The sequence below is a fragment of the Atractosteus spatula genome, chromosome 15, assembly GCF_055471065.1.
Source record: "Atractosteus spatula isolate fAtrSpa1 chromosome 15, fAtrSpa1.hap1, whole genome shotgun sequence".
Lineage (NCBI taxonomy): Eukaryota > Metazoa > Chordata > Actinopteri > Semionotiformes > Lepisosteidae > Atractosteus > Atractosteus spatula.
The window spans coordinates 7912898-7938750 of record NC_142720.1 but is presented as its reverse complement, the minus strand read 5'-3'; the positions used below and the strand labels follow the sequence as shown (position 1 = coordinate 7938750).

Below are 25853 nucleotides of genomic sequence, written 5' to 3'. Positions count from 1 at the left end.
GGAAATCCCAGTTTTGCTAGAAACTCTACAACAAACCTGTTGTTTTCATTTATTATGAAGACATGTAGCTTTGTCAATCCCCACCCTGCTCGCCGTTTTTGGATAGGGCATGAGGCACAACCTCACCTGGAGAGAGAAGGATCCGGCTTCACCATTCTGAGGATCTTCCCCACAAGCAGCGTGTTCTTTACCCTTGAGCACCTTCTGTGTCAGAAGCATTTCCTTGCAGGTGAGACATATTAAAATGATTTCCCTCTAGGCTAAGCCACCCAGCAGTTTGGGAAGTAACAACTTCACTTAAACACAAACCAGTCTTGCTAACATAGCGAGAAGCCTCTCGCTGCGGAACACGGAACTGGGCGTGGTAATGTGGGGGCGGGGTTAAACGTTTAGCCCCGCCCTTAGCAAGAGTTTTCATTGGCCGCTCGTTCGCGATTCGCTTTTTGAATTCCAATAAGACACGCAAACGGGAAGAAAATCATTGACGTAAGAAAGGTTGCACATTTTTATCATGTAAAATACTGACTTTATGTTAATCATTTTTATTCCATTAGCCCTATGCTTATTAAATTTTACTTTGAGAAACATGAATATTTTAGTTGAGGGGGAGTATCACAGAGCAAATAGACGTACTGACTGTGCTTTCGACCATTGCCCCTCTCGCTCACATAAAGGAGAGCCACACAAGGGTGTTTTAATCTCATGAAAGCACAGACGTATATGTTTTGATCATCACCATGTATTTTCCTCGGGAGTGCCATAATCCTAAAAGAGAATCGACTGACTCTGAGTATCGCGATGACTGAATCGAGATCCCGCCCCAAGGGGTATATGGGATAGAGCTGCGCTGGTCGCGAGCGATTCGCTCGTTTTGAACGAATCTTTTTCAGCGAATCACTCAAATCGATTCACGAGTGCCCGGATGTTTCGTTCATTTGATTCACTAGGTCTTCAGGCTCAGTGACACTAATCGAGTATCGAGCCCAGCGAGTGGAAACAGTAGATGATTTAATTGCGGTCCCAGAGCTCGGCGAACGAAGGTCAAAGTGGGATCTTGGAAACCTGAGTCGAATTATTATTTTCTGTTAGATATCATTTTATAAATTATTATGCCTTGCCTTTGAAGATTTGTTTCGAAATAAAAAGGCATGATTTAAAGCTCCTATACTTGTGCAATATTTAGTTGTTTTCCCCCCTGTCAAAGACAACTGTACACTTCATGAGACAAGCTACTCTCACCTATAAACTCTCACGGTATTTTCACAAAATATTTTTTCCCCTCAAACAAGTATCTTCTTATGTGGAAGAAGGAAAAAACACGAAAAAGATCAAATTCAGATGGCACCTTCTTATTGTTCTTTAGCTTCGTAAATTGTTACATTGTATTTCTCTGAATGTGGAATTCAATGACGCATCGTTTGCTAAATCATCTATGGGGAATTATAAAAAGTGCAAATGTAATATGTTGCTCGACAAGCAGAATACAAAATATATGTAAGGTCCAGGAATATACAGTATTAGTGCAATAATTTAATTTAAATAGCTACTTTATATGCATAGAAAAACAACTACAGGGTATTTTATAAGCACAGGTACATGGACTTTGAAATAGGAATGTTCTGGTTGTTCAACGTAATCCATACAAGTAAAGTGTCGTCTTTCAGAAAGGCTCAGTTAAAGAACAGCTCTGTTGCCTCTGTTTGTCACTCCTTTCAAACCGGCCACTGCGAATTCCTGCCTGGTAGTGAGACGTGTCCAGTACTGCCGCCCGTGTCACTTCAGTCGTATACGAGATATTCTTCTGGTAAACGAACGCAAAACGCCCCTGGGTTCCCCTTAAAGACTAACCTTCCATTTTCTCTTCAGGGCTCTTTGAAGCTTTATTTAAGCAGAGGGAATATAGTTCTGAAGTGAAAAAACAGTCATTCCAGTGAGGAAAATAATGGGATTTGACCTCATTCGTTTTTTAAAGCAAGCAATTTCACTTCCATAATTCTTTTCACAGGGGATTTGTTAAGCTTAATTTCTCCGGTCTGCCAGGCTTATCAACCCCTTGCACATATACGGCACTTTTAAGATGTCTGACAAGCTTAATCGAAAAATATGCTAATCTCAGAAATACTTCAAATTAAATTTAATGACATATTAATTGGTTTGCAAGTAATCATCATTTTTTTCGACTACCGTGTTGCTGTATTAATTTGAGCTCTGTGGCAGCTGGCACAAACGGCGAATTTGAGTTTATCACCCCCAAAATCTAGTAAATTCAGGTTAAGGTATTCACTAAGGTCTGTGCCCAGTCTGAGTGCTATCTGGACAAAACGTCAAGTCTATTAATACAACTCAAAGCCAGAAAAAAAACATAGTACTGTATTAGTGTTGCTTTTAAACTTAAGAGTATCTTAATTCTTATGGCACTTTAGGAATTTTACATTGACAAATTGGACAGCAGTACGAAATAGATAACGCCGAAATAATGTGTGCATTAAGTCTTTTTAACAGTTTTCAATGATTCTGCTTTGAGGTGAAGCCTACAGTATCTAAGTAAATCTTCGTTTGCAAATATTTTAAATTAAATCGCTACACCAAAGGTTCCCTAACGCAATAAGCAACTTTGACCAGACTTGTGATTTTCAATCCAGTACAGGAAAATGAGAGACCGTTTATTATTGTCAACATGTGTTCGGTTTTGTAGAAATATCGAGGGCTGTATTAGGGGAGAAGGAGCTGTAAGTACAGATCGCGACCACAAGATGGTAGCACGCCTGTAGTTTTCCAATCATCTGAGCGTTTTTGTGGTTAAGGGTTGTAAGTGAAATAGACTGTTTCCCTGGACTGTCAACTAAAGAAATCAGCACCTGTAACTAGCTAAATATCATGCCGAGGACGGTCATTTTCCAAGAATGAGCAGCGAAGATCAGATTCCTGAATGTGGTCCCTGTGAGCAGGCAACGACGTTGGAAGGAAAACAGCAGCATCTGCTCTAAGGTCGAAGTACATTAGAAAGTTGCTAGGTTGCACACTGCATTCAGAAGATACAAAGCGCGATGCAATTTAGGTGACTACCGCTGGTAATCTATCGAATACGGAACTCTAGAATTCCCCTGGTTATTTCTTTTAAGAATTTTGAAGAAGTTACCTCGTTTGTTCGGAACGATATGCCACGTCATTTCCATTCCTCCTTACTATCCGTTGAATTGTTTTGTAATAAAAAAACAACCACGGTGCCACATATGCTGCTGTGCTTGTTTTAAAGGGGAACCCTACGTGGTCTTCCCCTTTTCTCTGTTCACAGCATTCTTTTCATGTTAATAGTAACTGGTTTGTCTAAGACAGAGGTCTGTCATGGTACTCCTCTACTGTCAGCAATGAAAAAAAAACTTTTTCAGGTGCAGTGCAAGTATATGACACTGCAACAAACCTGATCTGAAGTGACTGAAGTCATGCCGGCTGTCATGGAACCTGTGGTGAGTGCCAGTCATGCCCAGTTCAGTGGTTCAGATATAACTCTTGTTAGCCCTGAGGAGACAGGCCAGAGCTGCCATAGAGTTTGAAAAATAGTTCTAGTTTCAAGTTTATGTGTATTGTCATTATACTCAGACACAGGTATATGGTATAACGAAATGCTATTTAGCTAGTTCTCAGACGGTAAGTATTGCAAACAACAGTACAATTGTGCAAGAAAAGAAAGACAGAGACAACAGGCGATGTGCAAAACAACAACTGTTGTGCAAAAACATATGTCAACAGAATGAAATAAAGGATACAAAATTATGGAGAGTAAATGTCTTGACGTGAGGTAGAGGTACGGTAGATTTCAATGTGCGTTTGAGTTTTGATAAACAGAGAAGGTACCAGAAGGGTTCAGATCGTAGGTGAGAGAGGCTGAGGGTAAAAATTGTCTCTGAGTCTGGTAGTCCGGGCCCGAATGCTCCGGTACCAGTCATAGAAAATGGTATCGATACTGAGTCCTGGAAAGAGACAATGTTTGAGAATATGACAATCTCTCAATTCACATAAGATGCCTTTTAGAGAGATAAAGGAAAGGGATTAACATAAAAGCTGTATCATTTTAAAAAAGGATAGCCAGTGAGAGTGATATTAAGATGCAAGGGGAATTTTCATTTGCAACATTTGGCACAGACGTCACAAAAATAAAGGATAAGGTGCATCTTCAGGTTTATCCCTCTCAGTTCTTGCACAACAGCCTTTTGGTTGCTTACTGATTGTGAAAAGTAAAAGCCCAATAATCCAATTAAATTTATGAGCAATTTTCAAGGAATTCAAAGTGCTGTATGCTAGTCCACACCTAACACACATAAAAGAAATAAAAAGAAGGAGGGAAAAAGCTCAGGAAGCTTAGTGTCACAAAGAGTACAAAGTTCTGCATTATACATTATAATTATACATTTAAGGGCTTTAGTGAAAAAATAGCTCTTTAAGTGAGATAAGTTGCCTAGTCTCCAGTAAATTGGACAGTGAGCTCCACAGAAATGATGCTGTAATCAACTGGACACTATTACACATTGTGCTGAACCAGGTTAAGAGCTGGGTACACACTGTACATGTAATAAGTCCTTAAGATAACCAGGAGTTATTGTATATTTATGGCTTCTGTATTCTGCATTTTTCCATTTTCCTGTGTTGTTCAATTTGATTATACTGTATGTGGCAGATATTTCATTTTGTCAAGGAGCTCTAACTTAACCCTGTTTCAGGTATAAGCAAACACGTAAAACACTCTTCCCACCCTGTTTTTTCTCTTAACAAGTCAAGACAACACAGCTCAGCTTAAGAGACTCCTGTATTTACTTATTTGCTTAACTAGAACACCCCTCCACACCCACCTGTTTAAATTAATTGATGTTTTAATTGATCTTTAAAGCTGGAGAATTGGATCTGTATTCCAGGAGGGCCAGTCATGAGCAAGCTTGTCGTATCTCTTGAGCTGGCAGTCCTCTGTGGCCCATGTGAAATGAATCTGCAATTGATCACCAGTACTTAGTTAAATATTAAACTATATTTAATGCATCATAATGTCTAGAGATGACAAGACTCTGACAGCATGAGACCCATTTCTGAGTTCATTAATGGGCGATAATGGAATTGTAACAAGCACATTAGCACATGCACTCACATGGAAACTGAGCTGCATTCTGTATCAGCTGAGCTCAGACACTTTCCAGCTACAGTGGAAGTGTAAAAAAAAAAACTCCCAATACAGCACTGTTGTTGGGGTGAAATATCTGGGCTCCATTCCCAATGAAACAATATTTAATGCCCAATAGTAGCATTTCTGAACAAGGGAAAAGATAGGTGTGTGCTGACAAAAGTAAATTGTAGGCACATCAAAAATCATCATCCCTCTATGAAACTCATTCTGAAGTCTTCCTAATGCCATTATTACAGCAGGAGGCACATGTGAGGCTTTCTAATTTTCACAAATCGTGATCTCAGGAAGTTTTCCTGCAGTAAACAATTTATCACGAGTCCTTTCCTGTGTTATGATCGGGTGTCCCATGCTGGCCTTGATCTGGGGAGTTAAGAGTCCTCCAGAGAGCTTTGAAACTCAATTCTGTGGTCATGAAAGGCCAACTGTACATACCTATGCTGTAATGCCGCGTGGCTAACATTTGGAAAGACTCCTTTGTTTTTTCTCCAGGCACCTCTGTCCACGCTGTGTAATGCTATACAATAAGTGCACATGGCAATTGATTAAAACCTGGTCTCTGCTTTTTTTTGTGTCCTGTTGCGTGACATATTATAGTTGGCAAAGCGGCATCAAAATTCTTCAATTGTGGGCCAAGGTCTACAACAATGGCAATTTCTCTGTTTCATTTGAACTGCTTTTCAACTATTTGTCCTCAGTCACGTCTATGCTTGTCACTCACCATTTCAGACAGATTAAAGATGTTGTTTTTATACAAAACATAAGACTACTATATAGCAGTAATTCATGTACCATGTTAGCAAGCCACAAATTGGTGATGTGCAGGTTATACGGGGTTTTTTTTGGTATTGTTCGGCCACTTTTTTCTGTGTAGTATAGGTATTACATGCCAGGTATCCCGAAGCTGTCTGGAATTGCTGACCTGCTGAGCTGATGAAGCTAACCTACAGCTCGGCTGTGTCTGTGTTTGATTACTTGCCCATAGCCCTCTCACACCACCACTGTACACACTCCTCTTGCAGCAAAACCTGCTTAAATCCCCCGCTGTCTTCACCTGTATGAACAAAGCTACCGTTGTCCAAACAAGTCTGCACGAGCTTGTGAATTGGAGACAGATGTTGGGGTCGGCCTTGAGCATAAGTCCGTAGATCAGTGTTATTTCAGCGAGCACCGCACGGGTGTGGAGAGCCAGTGTGAGAGAGAGATATGTGGGGCTGTGGTCAGGAAGCCTTGACCCCAGCAAAGAGTTTCATAGTGAATAGAAAACCAGATTGTCAAGTGCAGCAGTAAATCCAGTAAAGTCCACCTTTTGAAAAAACACAAGACAGACAAAATACTGCACAGAGAATGGCGGATGTTTACAACATGAGCATTGTACAGTGATCAGTTCAGCTCTTGTTCAGGATACAGACTGTAGTATAGCAGGACGCTGTATTTAATACAGTTTACAAATTAAAAGTTTCTACTGTGTTTATCACGACGTAGGGGATTTTAAATTAAGTCATTATCCTAAAATAGCGATGAATGCAGAATTTAAATTTGATTGTATGTTCAAAACACGCAAAACAAACAAACATCCGTTTCTCAAATTTTTCTTTTCTGATCATCCAGTAAAATGCACGAGTCAGCTTTAATGATTTGCATTTAATACAGTTGTCAATATTTGTGAAAGAAGAAATAAAATACATAAAACAATAATATATTCAATATGATTGAAAATCCAAGCTAATTCTCTTGTGCTTTAAGAAGAATAGTTACAATGTTGCTAATGTCACAAAATGAAAAAGGAACATTGGAACTACCCTTCGGGAAGGCCTCTCCAGTCCTGAGAGTCATGTGTCACCAATTCATTATTTTATTGTGTCTTCGGGGGAAAAAAAAATGTGTGATTGTGATGGGAAATCACATTTCATGAAAATGGCACTATGTAGGTTAAGAACTGAGCAGCATACAGCCTGCCCAGGGGCTGAGACGGGAGATTTAGAGATTCACACTCAACTGGCTTCTTCTTTCAGCCTGTGGTGTGCAGAATCCAAGGCGTGAGGTCTCTAAGGTGACCTCAGTGAACGCTGGGAGGCACCTGGTGAATTTGTCGACAGATCACCCCCAGCTTCCTTAGAACACTGGTGATGGAGAAGAGAACAGCGATCTCTGTGCTGGCATGCTGCAGGCTCCACACATGCCTTTCTATGCCAGAACACTGGGTATATTTGTGGGAGCCACTAAGGAGCTAAGCAGATTGTTTTCATCAACCTTATTCACAATCAGACATGCATCCTGCTGCCAGAAAAACAAGCAAGCTTATTTATAATCTCCATTTATTAAGCATTTCTAATGTATCCCGAGCCTCTACCATTCAAACCAGCGCAACAGCAACTGAAAGTTGTGTCCATGTTTTATTCACGCCTTTGGTTTTCATTTAATTTGACACATTTGCTAATTAAAGTTGTGCTGATTTATTGTTCACGGCTTCTCTGCAGAACAAGGCTGAGCCAAGAATTGCACGCTGTTAAACATAATAACTGGAAAAAAGGTTTATTTTGTTTTCTTTGTGCTTGCAATTTTTTTTTCTCGCTCATTCTAAGCAGGGCATTCAGAGTTGTTTAGGGGGAGAAGGCGTAAGGCGGTCATCTGGCAGATTTGCATACATCAGATTGTAAAAATATATCTTGGCACAAACGCATAATGACTTTCACATGCTTTACTGTTGAACATGGAAGCTCATTAGAAACCACTTACATGGCAGTCTTAGCTAGAACTGCAGTAATGGATGATGTGCTCACAGAATATAATACAGTTTCTCTACAGAAACTTTTCAAACCCTCATTATAGGAAAGTAATTTTCTACACTTTAGAATGACTTCCAGACTACTGTAATAATAGTAATAATGATATAATTATAATTGTAACTGACACTCCTGCGCTTGGAGACAGAAATACGTGGCAAGCAGTCAAATAAATAAATGTATAATGTCGCCTATTGGAAGCACCTTGATGACAGTGAATCTTCCTACTAGGAGTGTGAAGTAGAGTCCGACACACATGGGTTATTACCAGTTGCCCAGCTCTTTTGGGGGACTGAAAGCAGCAACCGTAATATACATGTGCTGGATCGACACATTTTTAAAGATATAATCGGGGAACACAAATTGTTTGAGTTTTATTGTTGAGACAAGCAAAATCTAAAGCTCTCACAGACACGCACAAAAAAAAAAAACTTAGCTTAGTCAGCATAAGAAATTTCATGGGTTATTACCCACATGCTGCAGGTAAAAGAGCTTGTGCTGTTAATATAGTCATTTTCCTGCATTTGGGCTGGATAGCCTGGGTATAGCAAACATTTAGTTTCAGTCTTGGAAAACCATTTCCTGGTTTGTAGCTCCCCAAGACAATCCCTTCTTCTGCTTCCAGAATCGCTTCAGGTCAAGATGCCGACGGCGCTGTCGACCTTCTCCGACAAATCTGATGTATTCCCCACCGCATGCCTCTAAGAATTTCCCTCCCCTGTGTATCGCTTCATTCCTCCCCATTCTTTGCATACTTTCGTCTCTACAGAGGGCCGCTGCAGAGGTGGCCATAATCTTATTTCGAACTAAAACAGCATTTGTGTGCTGCAGCCCTCCACTGCACTGCAGCCAACAGAAAGCCTGGGGAAGGGGGGAGTGATGAAAACAGGGCAGTTACAGCAGTTTCATTGTTAAAAGGAAAACTTGGTCCAGGAACTCCACTGTCCACTCAAATCAGCAGTAATGAAACAACTTCTTAAAAATAAACTACACACCTTGATTTTTCAGCTCACTTAAGGATACCGTACCTTTTGTTGCAATGATAGATAATATGAATCGTGTAGAAATTAACAAAATTCTATCATGGAATTAGTCGCCATGAAAGTGGGAGTACTTTGTGTTACTGAGCTTAAAAGTTTGGATCACCATTTATGACTACATGTCAAGAATTCAAAAATCTGGTAGTGAAACTAAAGGCCTGATTTTCTTTACAACTCTTCCACATTACAGTACGTATCCCGACCCACGCCGGGGGTGTAACACATCAGCGACACAGGTGATCAGCCCAATAGGACTGTCCTCTACCTTTTCCCTTGCGAGATCCTGCGGTCATGGGAGAAAATTGAACAGTCTTGACAGACTGGTTGTCCATTTGGTCTCCTTGTTGTTTCTGCCATTTCCTAAGGCATGACCCATGTGTCTTCAGGTTTCGTCAGGGGTTCTGTGTTGACAGATCTCTCAACGTCCTGATATGTTCATCAGTAGAAATGCTGGCCTCCAAGGTCCTGGAGAGAAGACCTTATTGCCTATGACCTTGCTCTGACCTTCTAATGCTACTGTGCAGCAGGGTCTGGATCTGTTTAAACGCAAGAACACATTCCTATAAGGGGGGTTTTGTTGTTGTTGCTTTGTAAGACCTCACTGCTATTTTAATCACTTAAAATAATATTAATGTAAAAAAGGCTTGAAAATGAAAGAGATAAACAAGGTTGCTTTTATTAAAACATGTGTTTTGGTATGTAAGAGTTGCTAATTGCACCAATCCTCATGTGAAACTCATTTGAAAATGCGAAAAACATGTTTTGGCACATTCAAAATAAAATTAGGAACTGTAGTGTTTTAAGAATTTAACAAAAGAGGAGGTCTGTGCAGTGAAGCAGTACGTTCAGTCCTGAGATTGAATCTTGAAACATTTTACATTTTAAAACATGCAAGTACTGAGTATGAAGGCAAGGCAGATCTTACCAACATTTTAAATTCCATCTCTCACCTCAGCTGTGTGTACCAGTGACAAAATTGGAAACTTTCTGCATGACTGGTTTGAATTCACCAGGCATGAAACTGAAGTGTGCTCACTTCCTATTAGCACATATTGATAAAATGTCCTCAGTACTTCCACATATTACAAGGGCATGAGAGCACAAATGATACAGTGTGATCTCACAATTTCTGTTAAAATCTCAGATTACCACACGTTAACCACTTAATATTATGTAAGCCAGTTTCTACTAAACATTTTTAAATATTTTAATTTTTTACAAAGATTCTATTCTTCCAATTGCTTTTGTTTTTCAAAACCAGCATTAGCAGGCATTACTCGTTACTTTAAACTGTGGGGCGATATAGCTCTAAAACAATAGCATAAGGCAGATGCACCCATCCTGAATTATCCATTTAAAACAAATGTTTTTTTTATGTTTTAAAGGATTTAGAAATACATATTGCAAAATCTCTGAAATCCTTTTTTAAGTCTCCCAGATAAACCATAGAGCTTCATGGTAACATTAACATTAATGTTACAACAAAGCTAAAGTAAATGTGGTTTTGAACTACTGCAGTATAATTCCAGTAATGTTATTTTTAGTAGATTTGTGCTTGATGTCAAGTCTATTAAAATTATTTTAAACCACAAGCATTTCATTTCACAAATACAGTACATTATCAATCCTTTTTCTTGTATACATGAAAAATAAATATATATTTAACCAAAATAACTATGGAAAACGCTGAAGTTTATAATTAGAAAACTTGCAGCATGCGTATCTCTGTCTTATATTGTTACAACAATGCATTTTAAAATACAATGATCACATACCGCATATAACTGTGCTTATAATTAAATCAAGTGGACAACTAATCGCACATTACAGGTTGATCAGCAGTTAGGTTTCATAAGTCATCAACATCTGTGAAGGGTCAAGCTGCAGCAGCAGACAGCAGCTTCTCTGTTACTGAAAACGTGTCTGCTGGCACTGTGAGAGCATTCAACCTTTTTGATGCTGCACTGGTGATGCTTCCCAAAACATTTAAGATTTGAGTTATAAAATAAGCCCCTGCATCCACTCAGTCACAATTATTTACTTTGCCAGAATGTCCATCCTGCTATTCTGGGTGTCCTTCTCTGGAGTCTGTGCTTTCTATAAAAACTCACTCGGATACCACAATTCTTACCATTGTGGTCTGTAAAGGTCTGGATTCGGGTCTCCTTCGCTGCTCTTGATTGTTCATTGAGAACAACAGGGAAAAATAATTGTCACTGTAGGTCTCCTTTTATTATGTTTTTATCTGATAGTGGAGTGGAGTTGGAAGGGATAGAGCCGAACTGAAAACACTTTTGTTAGGAGGCTTTTACTGCTTCTCACTGTGTCTTCACCTTATAACACCTGACCAGGAAATCTTCTTTCTTTTTGTACTGGATTTGGTTTTTCATTAAGATTTGTTGTGGTATATATAGAGGTTTTAATTTTTCTTAGTTTTTTTTAAATCATTTTATCCTATCAATTCTGCCATTCATGAACATTGCCTGTTCTGTGTATTAAAGTTACAAATAAAACTCTAAAGGCAAATACAAAAGAAAAGCTGTCTGAATAATTCCCTGCAAAAGCACTCCGATGTTCCATGAGCTGTTGCATGAACATGTGAGAGAAGAGGGAAGGAGTGCAGAACACGATAACATCAAAATCTCACCTTGTTTTTCACACAGCAACTGCAAACAACACTGCAGCAGTAAATATCACTTATTTTGGATGTGTAAATAAAAATGCACGAAAATAGCTTTTGCGTGGTACATAATTATTGCAGGTGAAATATTTCATATTATTGATGACTTTACTCTAACAGAGGATCTCAAAGGCCTTTCCTCAAATATTGATTTATTTCTTATCACATGAATACATCTGCCAGTTCGAGTGTTTGAGATTCTCAGTTGACTATAGAAACAAAGGTCACTAACTTAAAAATTTCAGTCATCCAGAAGACTGACTCCTCTAACTCTGAACACTGACATTCATTGGGTTAACCAAGAATTAAACATGTTTACAGAAACTGTACCTCTTACATAGTTGGCATATCTTACAATCTATGTATTCATTCCAACTATTTACATTATCAAACTCTCATTTAATCCCGTTGCTTCTTTCCTTGTATAAATCTGATCCAAAAAATCCACACAACACTTTCTGCATAAGTCAGTTTGCTGCCTTAGTTCCTGAACTGGTAACTTGAACCACATACGCGTCTTAAGAAACAGTTGAGCATCTCTATCTGTACAAACTCTGAAAAGAGTGATTATTACATTTGCAGCAACTAGTGGTTTACAAATAAGTGAAATTAACTTATTTAACTTCAATTCCCATTGAAGGCAATGGGAAGGCAATTTCCCATTGAATCTAAAAAACATAAATTGCTAAAGTCATTGAGATGGAAAAAAATAGAAGAGATCCTCATGACAATAGGCTACAAACTCAAAAGATCAAATGCCTGGTAATCTTTCTTATATTCTTGAATGCATATGTTTTATCACTGTATCGATCTGTGGTGTTTATCATGTTTATCATATCTTCTACAATTCAAAATTCATCAGGTTTACAGTAAGGTCATGTAATACTAAAGTGTTCCTGAAACAGCAGCACTACAATTACACATTACCTTCCCACATTCATTCCTTTGCGCGGTTTATTTTAAACAGTCCTGGAGCGTTGCTACAATCTGTGGTAAAATTTTGTCTCGATTGTCCTTGGTAACCTAAAAAAAATGAAATCCATTGTTAACAGCTATTAATTGTACGGAGCTATGCCAATGGATCCTTCCTGCTGTCCAGAGCAGATAAAGCATTTCAAACATGAGCCACATTATCCCTGAGATAAATTTCTTCTGTCATGTCTGACTGTGACCTCAAAATGAAACATGACAGCAAACATGTATACACTCTGCAGCAATACAACAACATTCAAGATACACAGAGCATGATAGTGGCAGCACCTTGACCCTGGATTATCATCATCTGTCCAACGAAGCAGTTGTTTTTTTTCTGCATTTCGGCCTGAATATATCTAGATAGCCTAGATATCTAGGAATGCTAGTACATTCAGGCTCTGCAATCAGGCCTGGTCCACAGTTCTCTTTTAATATGATAAAAGATAATAATTTGATATTTTAATATGCCAAGATCCAGGTTTGCATTTGGAGGTCTCAGTCAAACAAAATCTTCCAAATTAAGAATGGTTATGCTTGGAAGAAACAGATGACACTGTGTCATTTCTGGACAATTTCCTAGATAGCCATCACCGAACAGTTTCAAGGGAATTAACCTAACAGACCTTTGTTTTGACAATGGGAAGACCTTAAGGATTTTGTAAATCATTGTAAGAAGCCCAGCGCTGTCTTAAACAAGCCAAAGACAATGAAATGCTGTACTCACAGTAAACAACTTCACATCGCTCCTGTTTCTCACTTCCTCCACAAGCCCTAGTGGCTTTCCTTTAGGGATGGGAATAGTGCCCAGGATCACAAATGTAGGACTGTCCAGAGTCTGGCGCACAGCCTGGATAAACGAGTGGCTGAAGAGCTCCATCTTCCCAATCTCATCAATGACAAAGACTCGTTTCCCACTGCTGCTCCTGGAGCCTTCCTGTGCATCATAGAGGAGAAGCACACACTCTTTTATTTTACTTTTTCTAACAGCCCATCCATCCATCTCTAACCCATTTTATCCAATTCAGGGCTGCGAGGGAGCCGAAGCCTATCCCGTCAAGCAATGGGCGCAAGGCGGGATACACCCTGCACGAGATGCCAGTCAATCACAGGGAACACACAGACATGCACACATTCACACTCGGGCCAATTTTCCTAGAAGCCATTTCACCAACCAGAATGTCAGAAAATGCATTATAAGGAAATGCAATCCATTTCAAAGCAGAATGCTTGGTGTGCCACCAATTATTAAAAATTATGGAACACCCCTGGACTAAATTAGTTGAGCGGAGAAGTATTTAATGTCTAATTTGAAAAGGAGGCTTGAATGAAATTGCACTAACTTGGATGATCAGAATACACCTGTGTCAAATGAGCTATGTGGTAAGCTAAGACTGAAAGACCAAAGGTTAATAGAGATGAAAATGAAATGCAAAAGACGCATTTTATTTTTTATATTTTAAATTGTGCTGCATGATGTTGTCTTGAACAAGCACATTTTGCACAATTATTTTTCTTTACTGTAGATGGACCATAATTCAGTTTATTAGCAGACTAATATTTCAGGCATTCAAAGCATTGGAACAGAACACATCTAATCTATATATTTGTATGCTTTTATCAGTGTGTAGTCATTAAAGATCTGCAGTGTGATTAACCTCAGCCGTCAGCACAATACTTTTTCATTGTATACATTTTTTTACTTAAATACAATTTACTTTTTACATAAAAACTGAACTGACTTTACATAAACATCTATACTGAATATAGTGAATATATTTTTAGATTAATCACATTTCATTTTCTGAAATGCAAGTGTGCATTAAATAGCGTTTTCTTTCTACAAATAGTCAAATTCTCATCTTTCATGTCAAACAAAGTACAATTTTCACTCATAGTTCAAAGACATTTTGTCTTTTCCTTATGAAAACACACCATGTAAATGCATATACTCCACAAACAGATTACAGAACATAACAGACTGTAAAAACTAATTTGCTCTTAGTGGTGCATTATTTAGAGATGGTGTCTTTTCCACACTAAAACCATACTAAAGGAACATAAGAGTCGCAGAAAGGTTACAAAAGAGAGGAGAATGCTTGGTCCAACTAATCTGACTGGAAGTTAGTAGCTAATTGATCCAAGGATCTTATCCACTCATTTCTTGGGTATCAGCTTCAACTACAAGATTGGGTACCTTGTTCTCTCTTCCACAATCCTTATAGTAAAGAAGAGCCAGAAGAGCCCCTTGTTCTCTAATTTAAATGCACTTACCTGTAGTTTCCACAGGCTCTTGTTTCACTGTTCATTACGTAGAGATCTTCTGTGTTGACTTTGTCAATGAATACTTGTAGTGTTTGATGTGTAGAGTACAGTATATTCAGTAAACTCATAGCTCCTTGTACTTGAATGCCTCAGGTTTATCCTGAAGGCACTCTCATGCAAACATGTGGACCCACTGATCTCTATGTGTATTAACCTGAACACCGTCCACAAAAATGTCACATACTGTAAAACAATAGCAAATCATCAACCCCATCAGTGTAAAACTGCAAGAAAGCCTGCTTTTAAAGTAAGTTTACCCTTCACCTTTTTTTCCCCATTCAGGAAATTTACTATAGTTTGATACAGAAGATGTCCAGGCTTACACTTACATTTCTAAAAAGAGGAAGTGCCAGGTTTTCAAAAGAAGGCAAATCAACCACATACTGCCCCACAGTATATTCCCGTCTGCCAGCTGACCTCCCTGAACCACTGCTGAAAAGAAAAGGAAAATAAGGAATGCTCCCAGTGATTAAAAAACAGAGAGATGCGTTTAAAAGCAGCAGACTCAGCAGTACCCAATTCTGGACAGGATTCCTCGTTGCCCAGAGAAGGTGACAACATCAAATCCAATTCTCCTCCCTCCTTCTCGGACTTCTTCCGTGTAGAAGCCATCGAGGGCAAAGCCTGACGTCTTCAAAAGTTCGCTGGCTTTCTGAACCAAGGTCGTCTTTCCAACACCTAAAAATCCAGGCCACCCAATCAGGGAGGAAGATTTTAAACAAAAACAGGATGAGTTATAACTGCCTGAATGAAACAAACCACAAAGCTGAGATGATGAAATAAGTACAGTACATGCGAACCCTGGCCCTGCTTCTGTGATCTGAATTTTGGATCAAAATCATTCAATGGTGCATTAGATTACGAAATGTGAAATTTAAAATACAAAGCTGAGTGCTCCCTACTGGCCCCACAAACACCTCTTCCAGCAGCAACCTTAGCTCTCCCAGGAGCTCTACCATCCAGGTACTGACCAGGCTCACACCTGCTGAGCTTCAGTGGGCTGCCAGTTGTGAGCTGCAGGGTGATATGGCTGTTGGCATATGCCTTGGTTTATGCCTTTTAAGTACTCTGGGTATTACATGCTTTATGAAAAACCTAAATAAATGCAGGGGATGACAAAGATTAGGTGCATTTATTGCATTGGACTGATAATGACATTGGAATATTGCTAGTATTGCATGCATTGCATTGTGTGTTAATACTGTAGAATCTTATCCATAAAATTACAACAACATTCTTACATACAATAATACATTATATTTGTATGCCTGTCTGTCTATATTGATTTCTTTATATGCTTTTAAAAAGACTCATGAAATCCTAACATAAAATGGGCACAGCCAAATTTAGTTTTTGACTTTAATGAGACCCCAAGCTGCCTGTGCATATGAGTAAGCAAATTCAGAATTCAATACAAATGTTCTGAGCTCAATCAATAGTTCATCGGGTTACCCATCAGAAGCCCTAATCATCAGTGAGCTGAACAGTAGTACAGGATGTACAGAGCACAATGTACCTTTTAATGCAGCGGATAAGACTACTCTCAACTATCTGAAAACTAACTTTTCAAAATGAAATTCCACTACATTGAATCAGTCCATTTGAGCGAAGTCACAATATTGTTCCGACAATCCTTTAAACAAAAAACTCTGCTCTTTTAATATATGTACTACAATAATGACTTTATTTTATGGAACGTTCATTGAATCTGTCCTAACATACACTGTGGTGGCCTGGTTTGGGAACCCTAACACATACAGTACAATACAAACAATACGGAGCAGAACTGTGAAGGTAGCCAGCAGAATTATTGGTACACAACAGCTACAGCTTTCAGACATCTATGTCAAACAAATAGTGCAGAAGTCCAATATAATCAGTGACTACCCTGACCACCCCCTGCACAGTGAATCTGTGCTCCTTCCATCTGGGCGTTCCTAGTGGACTGGACTTCCCAGTATTCCCACTGGTATTAACCTGCTTAATTTGGACAGTTGACTGTATATTCTACTTTATTTCTATACTGTTTTCTTTCTCACTGTACATTTATATCTCTTATTTGTTTATGGGTTCATGTTGTGGTACATGTATTGTGCATTGTGTTATGTCTTTTACCTGCCTGCAAAGCAAATTTTCCACCTCCCATCTGTGACAATGAAAGGAAGTTAAGTAAAACAAAGCTTACTGAGGTAACAATTACATCATTGGGCTCAGAACGGAACTTAGACAGCCCTTTTAAATCTGCAGAAGAATGCACCTCATACAACAGCAAAACCATTGGAAGTACTTTTAGGCACCACAGGTGAAAATGATAAACAAACATTTAAGATGGAGACCAAAAAGACAGAAATAGGGGTGATGTGACAACTGTGAACTTTTTACACTACAACTCATTCAACTGTGAGAAAGCCACAGGATATGAGGGTAAGGCCTAAGGCATTTAAAGGTAATCTTACTGTCAAGGCCTGATAAGAGTAAACAGCAGCAGAAGTGTAGGAGACCTGTAATGCGATGCCAATCTATCACGCTGTCTACAGCAGTTATGCTGACTCTCATCTCCAGCAATGATCAGATTTAGTGACTGGCAATAGCCATGAATAAGGGAGAAGGGAGTGAAAAGCAGGAATTCTGAAAAACGAGGTACTATAATATCAATGCAAAAAACACAACTAGTTCGATTTCATTAAAAAACAAAAAGTCTGACATTTCAAAATCTGCTTTATATTCTTATGTCTATTTGAGAACCCCTTAGATAAACTGCATTTTTCATTTTATATTTGTTTTACTCTTGCTGGGGGGGGGTCTAGCTCAATAATTATTTTAACCCTTTACGATAAACCTCAGAATGTTCTCGTCGAAGTTAAGAGCAGCTCGCCATACGACAGGGAAAGTCTATAGCCAAATGGTTCCATAAAGGGGCGCTGACAGTCGGTTAATGCTTAAATATAAAGGCAGTAAAACCCTTTCATGGAGCTGAAATACAAAAATAAAACATGCAGGTTAGAAATGAGTGCACGAAATCCCTCCAGCTAGGGCAGCGACGAAAACCTGTTTCAGCAGCTGGAGACAAGGCACGTGTTCAGTTATAAACACAGTCCCGCAGTCCTGCCGCACCACTGAGCGACCGTACGTAAAAAGATATTACCAAGCACTAGCCTTGCTTAGTTTGTTTTGTAGTAAAAAGAATCATGAAAAAAAAAAAGATTTCAGAACCCTCAATACAATTTCTGGAATCAATTTCCGCTTGTATACCTTATATACTGTAGGTGAAGTAATTAAGTTCGGGATCATACTAATCCAATAGCATATGGAATTCCTGCTTAAATTGTGATATGCATGCCTTGCACAGCTGTTGTTAAAGTCGCGGTAATAGTTACCAGGAGGTCCTGTCAGAAAAACGTGTTTAAACATCGTTTCAGGCGTCTGAACTGAGCTCCATCAAGAGACCCCCGCTCCTTCCTGTTCTACGTCTGCACAGCCTCACGGGAGCGCGCACGGGCGGGGGAAGGACCGTGAGTCACGTGAAGCGAGTCGCGTTCCATAGGTGGGCTGAAAAAGCACGTGACGGGCGCAGGTTTTTGTTACATGCTGTATGCTGAAACGGTGTGTAACCTACATTAGGACAGGAAGCATAATTTATTTTCGCTGAAAAGTAGGAACCAGACATACAATGTAAGGAGGCCGGAAATCTCAAGCACCCAGCATTATAATAGATCTACCATTCCTATTTTGTTTTATGAATCTACATTTTTCTGTAGACTCCGTAAATCCGACTGTAACACGTTAATAAATCATGTGTATTTCCTCGTTTCATTGTCAAATACATTTTTCATTATACAAGATGATAAAGACATAAAGCGCTACAATGAAGAGATTTTTTTAAAAAGCATGTCAAAGAAATAAAGCACACGATGGAGTGATACAGCTCCCTCAGATGGTGAAGCTATATCAGCATTACTCATCTTCCTAGGAGAACGAAAGGTCAGGGTCAATGGAGGTCCTATAACTTCATACGCAGCTGCATAGGAGGTGAAGTATTTCTGGAATTAAGCAGGTCTCTTATCTAAAGACCGTCTTGCTAAAATGTTAAAATGATAAAAGTATGCCCTGCCAGCACAAAAGGAAATAATTCAGGAGAGTGATCTGATATACACTGAGTACAGGACACATTGTAATCTTTCATATATACCAGGCATGTGGAGAGAAGTCAGTAAGAGGAATATTTTTTTATTTAAACAAGAAAATTCCGTGTACATAATCAGAACCCCACTGGGGGGCCACTGTCTTGTATTTATAATGACCTCAAAGGAGTGAAACACACAGAAACACGAGTCGTGCGTGCGTGTGTGTGTTCCAGGCTTCTGCTAAATTTGTAAAAAAAATTAAAACCCTTCTATTTTTAAAAATAAAGAGTCCTACTCCAGTCCAGTAAACGCCGAAGACATCTTCCCAGGAAACGGAGCTCACAGATGCTTTCAGAAAGCCTCACAAACCGAGACAGCCGTCTGGCCTCTCTTGCGCAACACCCGCCATGATGAGACACAGAAGATGGCTATCAATAGGATAGGTCATGCTTGGCTGAAAAGTGTCCTTAATACTCATTTTAGAGCAGATGGGCTGAAGCGATGTTAGTCACAGCCCTATAGTTTATTATTGAACCACATTTCAAACACATGCTGCAACAACCCATTCTGTTGCAGTCCTACATCACAGCCTTGCCGAAGCAACAGTACCTAGACGATGTTCGGGTGACTCTATATATTAGATTTTTTTTAGTTTTTACCCCCTACATTTGCCACAAAACTATATGGTCAACTCACATTGTGCCATAATTCAGCCATTATTTGTGTGGGACAGGGCAATCATTATAAGTTTTAAATATACTGCATCACCCATTGTAATCTTCATTGTATCTAATGCATCAATTGTGTGAAATGACAAACAGGTTAATTAGAAAGAATTTCTTTTACTATTACAATTAAGTGCAAAGGCTAAATCTGAAAAGAGTTTTTTATTTACACATTGTTCACATCTTATCTAAATCTGCAGATTAGAACTTGTTTCAAAATTCTACTGTGTAAAAAAAATAGAATTTATTCCCCACATAAAAATGCAAAAATAAAGAAAATGTATTGTTGTTTCAGAAATACCCTATCAGTTTCTCATGAGGCAGAGAGATGAAAGGTCAGCCTTTGGAGAATTGTCAGCTGCTGTCTATTTCTCTGTGTTATCAGAGCGCAGATTATATACAGTAGGTGGAATAGAGAGAACTGTCTTCTGAGATCTTTCCCAGAGAGTTATTATATATACACACTGTGAATCATAAGTGAAAAACAGTTACTCAGATATGCTTATTTTGAATTCATGCAATTTAAAGAAACTTGGAATGAAGCCATCAGTATATTTCAGTATACTAACTGTGGCATCTTACTAAGATCTTACTGCTACAGGCAAAATTCCATCAAAGTCCTGGACCAAATATAGTGTAATAATCTATTAAATCTAATTAAAACTGCTAATAGACATAAACTCAATTCTCAGTTCCTTTGGCAAGAAAACATTTTATAATGGAAATCGTCAGGCTGTTAAAGTGATAAATAACCTCAAAGTGTTGACAAATAACATTTTCTTGTATATCCCATTCTTGCAAATCCTGTATTTACAAATAAAGTGTATTCTCACCAAACTGTATGATTAACCAGCTGCATAGTTCAATTGTACCAAGAGCAGACATGAAAGAAACAGGAATGGGAACATCCATCCATTCAGTATCAGAAAGCCACTTATTCCTGGTTTAAGGATCGTGGAACCTTTCCTGGAAACAGAGGTCACAATACAGCACTGGAAGGACACATGCCTACAGGGAAAGTTAGAGACAACGTTTAACTAGCCAGCATATGGAAACCAGAGCATCAGGAGAAGATATTAGAGGACACAGGGAGAACCTGCAGACTCCACAGTGGAGATGCCCCAGTCTGGAATCGAACCCAGGACCCAAGGCCTGCGAGGTGTGCTGGCCAGCGAATGACAAAACGACAAAGCAAAACATTTTAAACTGTTGTTAGAAAAGCTTTAAAGCTCAAGCCCAGCCAATGTTTAAGAAAAACACATAAATGTGTTTTCCACATAAATGTAGGAACTTCTTTACACCCAAAAAACGTAATGATTAAATACAAAATTTACAGTACGTTAGCATTGCATCCAGAACTAATTTGTGTATTTGGAGTAAACTTATGTCAATCCAAGATATACAATTAACATGGCTGCATTTTTAATGAAATATTGCAGGATTTGGGGAAATCAGAATTGTCAAAGCACATTGGTGCAGTGACTGAGCATGTATTGAGTCTTACCTCTTGCTTGCTTCAGGTTATACCAGTCAATGTATCTAAGCTACAGGTGTGATTACGTCAACAGTAACTCTTTGTACAACACATCTTCTACAAGGCAAATCATTCTCTGACTAGTAACATTTTGGATTTTTATTTAACAAGATGTTATTTCATTGATCACCAAATACCTTCATGAAAACATTAATGCTTTCAAAGTCAGACTTGTCCTCTACGGTCTAATGGCCTGAAGCACAACAGAATACTCTTTCAGTATTTCCCTACTCAGGGTGCATGACCCAGTCAGGATCTTCAGCAAAGCGAGTTTGGTGTAGTCTTTGATGCTTTCAAATGTTTTTTTAAATAAAAAAAAACATTATATAACTTTTACTTAAAAATGTAAACAGTAATCAGTGCATAAATGGGATTTGTACATTCTGTGTGATTTTTGTTTCAAAATCTCCATGGATCCAAGACAAATGCCCAAGTCTTTTCTCCAAGTTATTAAAAACATTTAAGAATTTCTTTTAGATTCTACCCAAAGTGTGTGAAGCCATGAATAATTAAGTCAATTAATATCACTACATTTTATTTATAATATTTTTTGATTAAATATCAATAACCACTACCTTTGGGGTTTCTGTAATTAAAGTCAAATTGGAGAAAATACTTCTGGAAGAATAATGGTGTCAGAAGACACGTATGAAATCAGCAGAGACCTTTCACAGCGTGTAGCCAGGGAGCTTGTTGACCACGAGTTCTGAAATATGATGGTACTTGTTTTCAAAATCTAAGGAGCCAAGCTCATCTCTCGCCTCCTCTTCCTCACGGGGTTCACATGATGCGACTTCATGTCCGATGAATTCCAGGTCAGTGTCGTTAGTGGCTATTGGGCTCACTAGAGAGTCACTAATTGAGTAGCTTCCTTCAAAAGATCCGTACTGCCTCGCAGAGCCTGGTAAAGTCTGTGAATCAAATGTTTCCTTGGCAACTATGTTAAGAGATCTAGGGGTTCCCCTGTCATCGCCCGGTTGTTTAGAATCAACTGAAACGTGCTCACTGTCCTCTGTGGACTCAGTGATGGCTGGTGTCTCCTGGCGAGGCCGGATGACTCGTGTGCCTTTCAGAGACAGTTTAGGAGACGAGTTTGCTTTAATGGGAAGAGGAACGGCAGCTCTTTGACTTCCAAAGGAACTGCTGCTCGAGCCGGAGACTTCATCCGAACAGTCTTTCCTCGGAGCGGCCAAAGCAGGTTCACTGCCGTTTTTAAACTCTGCAGAGTGGCAGTCGGAAGGTTCAGGACCAGAAAAATCTTCCACATATTCAAGGGGCTCAGGGCTGTCAATGAAATCATCCGAGTACTCCCGTCCAGGGCTGCTGAACCGACTACTTCCTGGGCTCGTATTTCCATCGGAACTCGAACTTGGAAATCCAGGGCTTGTTGCATTGGGTTCAGGGAAGCCTGTTTCATCACCGCTGTGGTCAGGGTCCTGGCTGAGCACGTTGGGTATGTGGACATGCACACTGCTCTCAGAAGACACGAGCCCCGGTTTTTTGCCCCGTTTTGGAACTGCGTCGGAAACGGTTTCACGAGCAGGATGGTTACGTGAGCCTAGGTGAAACTTTTTTATGACGGGGGAACTACTTTGTTGTTTCCTTCTGTGGTGCGTCACAGGATTTTCAACCCGAGGCGATTCTAAATCTAAACTGTTGATCAGCGTTTCCACATTTCCATCCAAACTATTGCCGGCAGCACATATCTCAGCCCCCCTGGGCGTGTGGTTTTGCTTCTCCTGCACCTGTCTAGATTTCATCCTCCCACTTTTCTTGTTCTTACATTTCATCAGCTCAATTTGCTTTCTTCTATAGCGTTCTCGGCGCTCATGGTTTATTAACATATCAGGGTTTGTCTTCTGCAGTCTGAGACGCAGTGTGTTTGTCAGTCCGTACATCAGTTTTCTCTTAGGGGCAGGAGAAGGGACCTTCTTTCGATCCTTTTCTTGACTTGCATTTGTCTTTTGTGTTTTGGCGTTCTCCTTAGGGGAAACAGGTAGGGAGGCTGTTGTTTTTGCCTGCAATTTCCACTGCTTGAGCCCTGGACTCGTTGACCTTTTCCTTACTGGGGTCTGCGACGTGCTGGACGTGTACGTTGGTGATCCTGACCTCATCTCCTGCACAGCTCCATGGGATTGCTCCTCTGCAGACCTGTACAACCAGGCAAGATGGGGGTGGACTGGTAAAGGAGGCAGCTGAGGCTGACTGCTCAACAAAGAAAGTTCAACAAGCAGGGCATTGAGCAAAGGCAGCTGTCTTAATGTATCCCCCAGAGCTGCTGGTGCTGTCTGGCTTTGTTGTGCTGCTCCAGAGCATTCTGATCCATCCCTGGTGTGCTTCAAGGCCTGACCTTTTGCAGGCAGATCCCTTTCTTCCGCACATTCGTCCTCTTCAGAGCAAAGCTCCTCCACCCCAAGAGCTTCCATCCCCACGCTGACTGACCTGTATCGATCAGCGTCCACTTCGTCTTGTTCTTTCACTGAGCACCTGTAGTACAAAGGTGGAGGGCAAAACACAGCAGTGTCTGTTGCATTATCAAGGCCTACATTCTTTCTTTGAGTTTCTATTTGCCTTCTCTTCACAAAGTCAGTCTGGGTCCCAGCTGAAGTAACATGCCTTTGTTTTGCATCTGGCTCTGATATTATCACCTGAGTGGGCTGTCCCTCCAACTCCATCTTCTGAAGAAGCACGCCGGACGAGTCGCCCGGAGCTACCGGTAAAGTCACCTGGATGCTGTCAGCCCCAGTTTCTAGGTCTTGTGAAGGTGTAACTGTATGATCTTTCACTTGACAAGACCCAGTTTTTAGAATCCTGTTTTCAGGAATGTGCGGGATCAAGCTCGCCCCCAAACTTAAAAGTTTAAACCCCAGGGAAATACAGCCTACCCTGTCTCCCATCAAGTTGCTTACAGCAAAAACTCCTTTCTCTCCCTGGGCGGAAGGGGTGCAAATTCCGTGCTGCCTGACATCTGCCATCATTCTGTCGGCTGTTTTCGCCAGGGAGATCAAGGAGCTCCCAACTAACTTCGGCGCTTCCTTCGTCAAATCCAAAACCATCGCGTACAGCGGCGTGTTGGACAAATGCGTGTGTAGCGAATCCAGCCTGATTTTAAACAGGCACGACTTGCCTTTGTGAAAACGATATTCGCGGTTCCTCCCCCGCGGCGGGTGGAGAAATCGGGATGCCTCGTTCTCCTTTTCACTCCCGGAGTCGTCGTCCTGCTGCGCATCTTCCTCTCGGCCACCTGGGTAGATCATCAAGGTTGGGAAATCCAGTAAACGTATTGCTACAGCGGGATCCACGCTGCCTTTACTAACCCTGTCAAGGTTTACGTATTCAACCAAGACCTCGAATGAAAAGAGTGTTTCTAACTTGTCCGATTTGTTAGCCATTCGGATTAAAACAGGGTACGAACTATCATACAGACTTGGTTGGTCCTAATGTGCTAAAAAAAAATGCATTGGTGTCATTCCTAAAATCCGTGTCCAACTGAATGAAACAATTTCGTAAAAACAAAAAAATAGTACCCTGTAGTCCACAGCACACGCAATCCGTTAAGTAGCTTGTGTAGCACCAAGGAAACAAACCCCGTCACATGTTTCATCACGGAAATACACAAAGCTTTCTGGGAGTTGTAGTTTTTTCAAAAAACACGAAAAACGTATTCGTTGTAAATCGGAATGAGCAGATTACTATTAAAAATGTAGGTAGGAGTAAGGGGCTTGTATGCGTTTATATGTGAACGAAAGAAAAATAAGAAGGATTTGAGGATAACGTTTTTAAAGGTATTTCAATGTGTTATTTGGATAGTGAAGTGCTTCCACAAAACATTTTTAAATGTGCCCATAAATAAATTCTCTACTGTGACTTTGTGTTATTTCACAAATCGGAAAAAAATATATGAATAAACCATTTATTCTTTTAAGTGAGTTTGATTGTATATTATTTATGACAACGCATAGATTCTTGGTCCCATAGTTTGTGTCAATCCTTTGTCTTTATAATCTCTATAAGTACACAGCAGGTAAATACTGTCATTCAACTTCACTCTTCTTTAATAAAAAAAAGTTATACGAAGATGCTTTAAAAATGAATTTAATAAACACGTACCTATATTTATGAATGTTAGAATGAAAGGCTTTCAGCTAGTTGTACGTCAGTGAATCGTACAGCAGTACAGTACTTAACACACTCCCTTAATCTCCCATTCCTACAGTACCGTCGAAATATTTACTTAACGTATTTCACAAAATGAATTAAAGTAGGTGTGTGTATTTTCATTAGGGGTGGTTGCAATGTTCCTCATGCAAAAAAAAAAGAAAATTGACTTTAGATTTAAATTGTTAATGTACCAGCTTTGCGTTCATTTCCCCTATTTTTTCTTTAACATTCCAGTTGGTGCCACTAGCACTCCACGTGATTAAAATTACATTTAGTTCAAATTATGACATGAGATTTACTGTATGGATCCATCTGATTTCGGATATATATTAGAAC

General features: G+C 39.6%; 2 protein-coding genes across 3 annotated transcripts; both read right to left on the bottom strand.

Annotated features, from left to right (window-relative positions):
• Positions 1-11803: 11803 nt before the first annotated feature.
• On the bottom strand, positions 11804-18457 carry ntpcr (nucleoside-triphosphatase, cancer-related). Of its 2 annotated transcripts, none has more exons than XM_088933973.1 (5): positions 18351-18457; positions 15489-15651; positions 15303-15402; positions 13376-13585; positions 11804-12699 (listed from the first exon to the last, which is right to left on the bottom strand). In XM_088933973.1, the coding sequence occupies exons 1-5, from the start codon at positions 18382-18384 to the stop codon at positions 12631-12633; spliced, it is 576 nt and encodes a 191-aa protein (XP_088790099.1). In that variant the 5' UTR covers positions 18385-18457; the 3' UTR covers positions 11804-12630. The 2 variants fall into 2 exon arrangements, with proteins under 2 accessions (XP_088790099.1, XP_088790097.1); XM_088933971.1 differs by having other exon boundaries at positions 15303-15405; positions 18351-18455.
• Positions 18458-19184: 727 nt separating this feature from the next.
• Positions 19185-24933, bottom strand: LOC148819965 (microtubule-associated protein 10-like). The gene has a single exon (XM_088933989.1). The coding sequence runs from the start codon at positions 24746-24748 to the stop codon at positions 22025-22027; it is 2724 nt and encodes a 907-aa protein (XP_088790115.1). The 5' UTR covers positions 24749-24933; the 3' UTR covers positions 19185-22024.
• Positions 24934-25853: the final 920 nt, after the last annotated feature.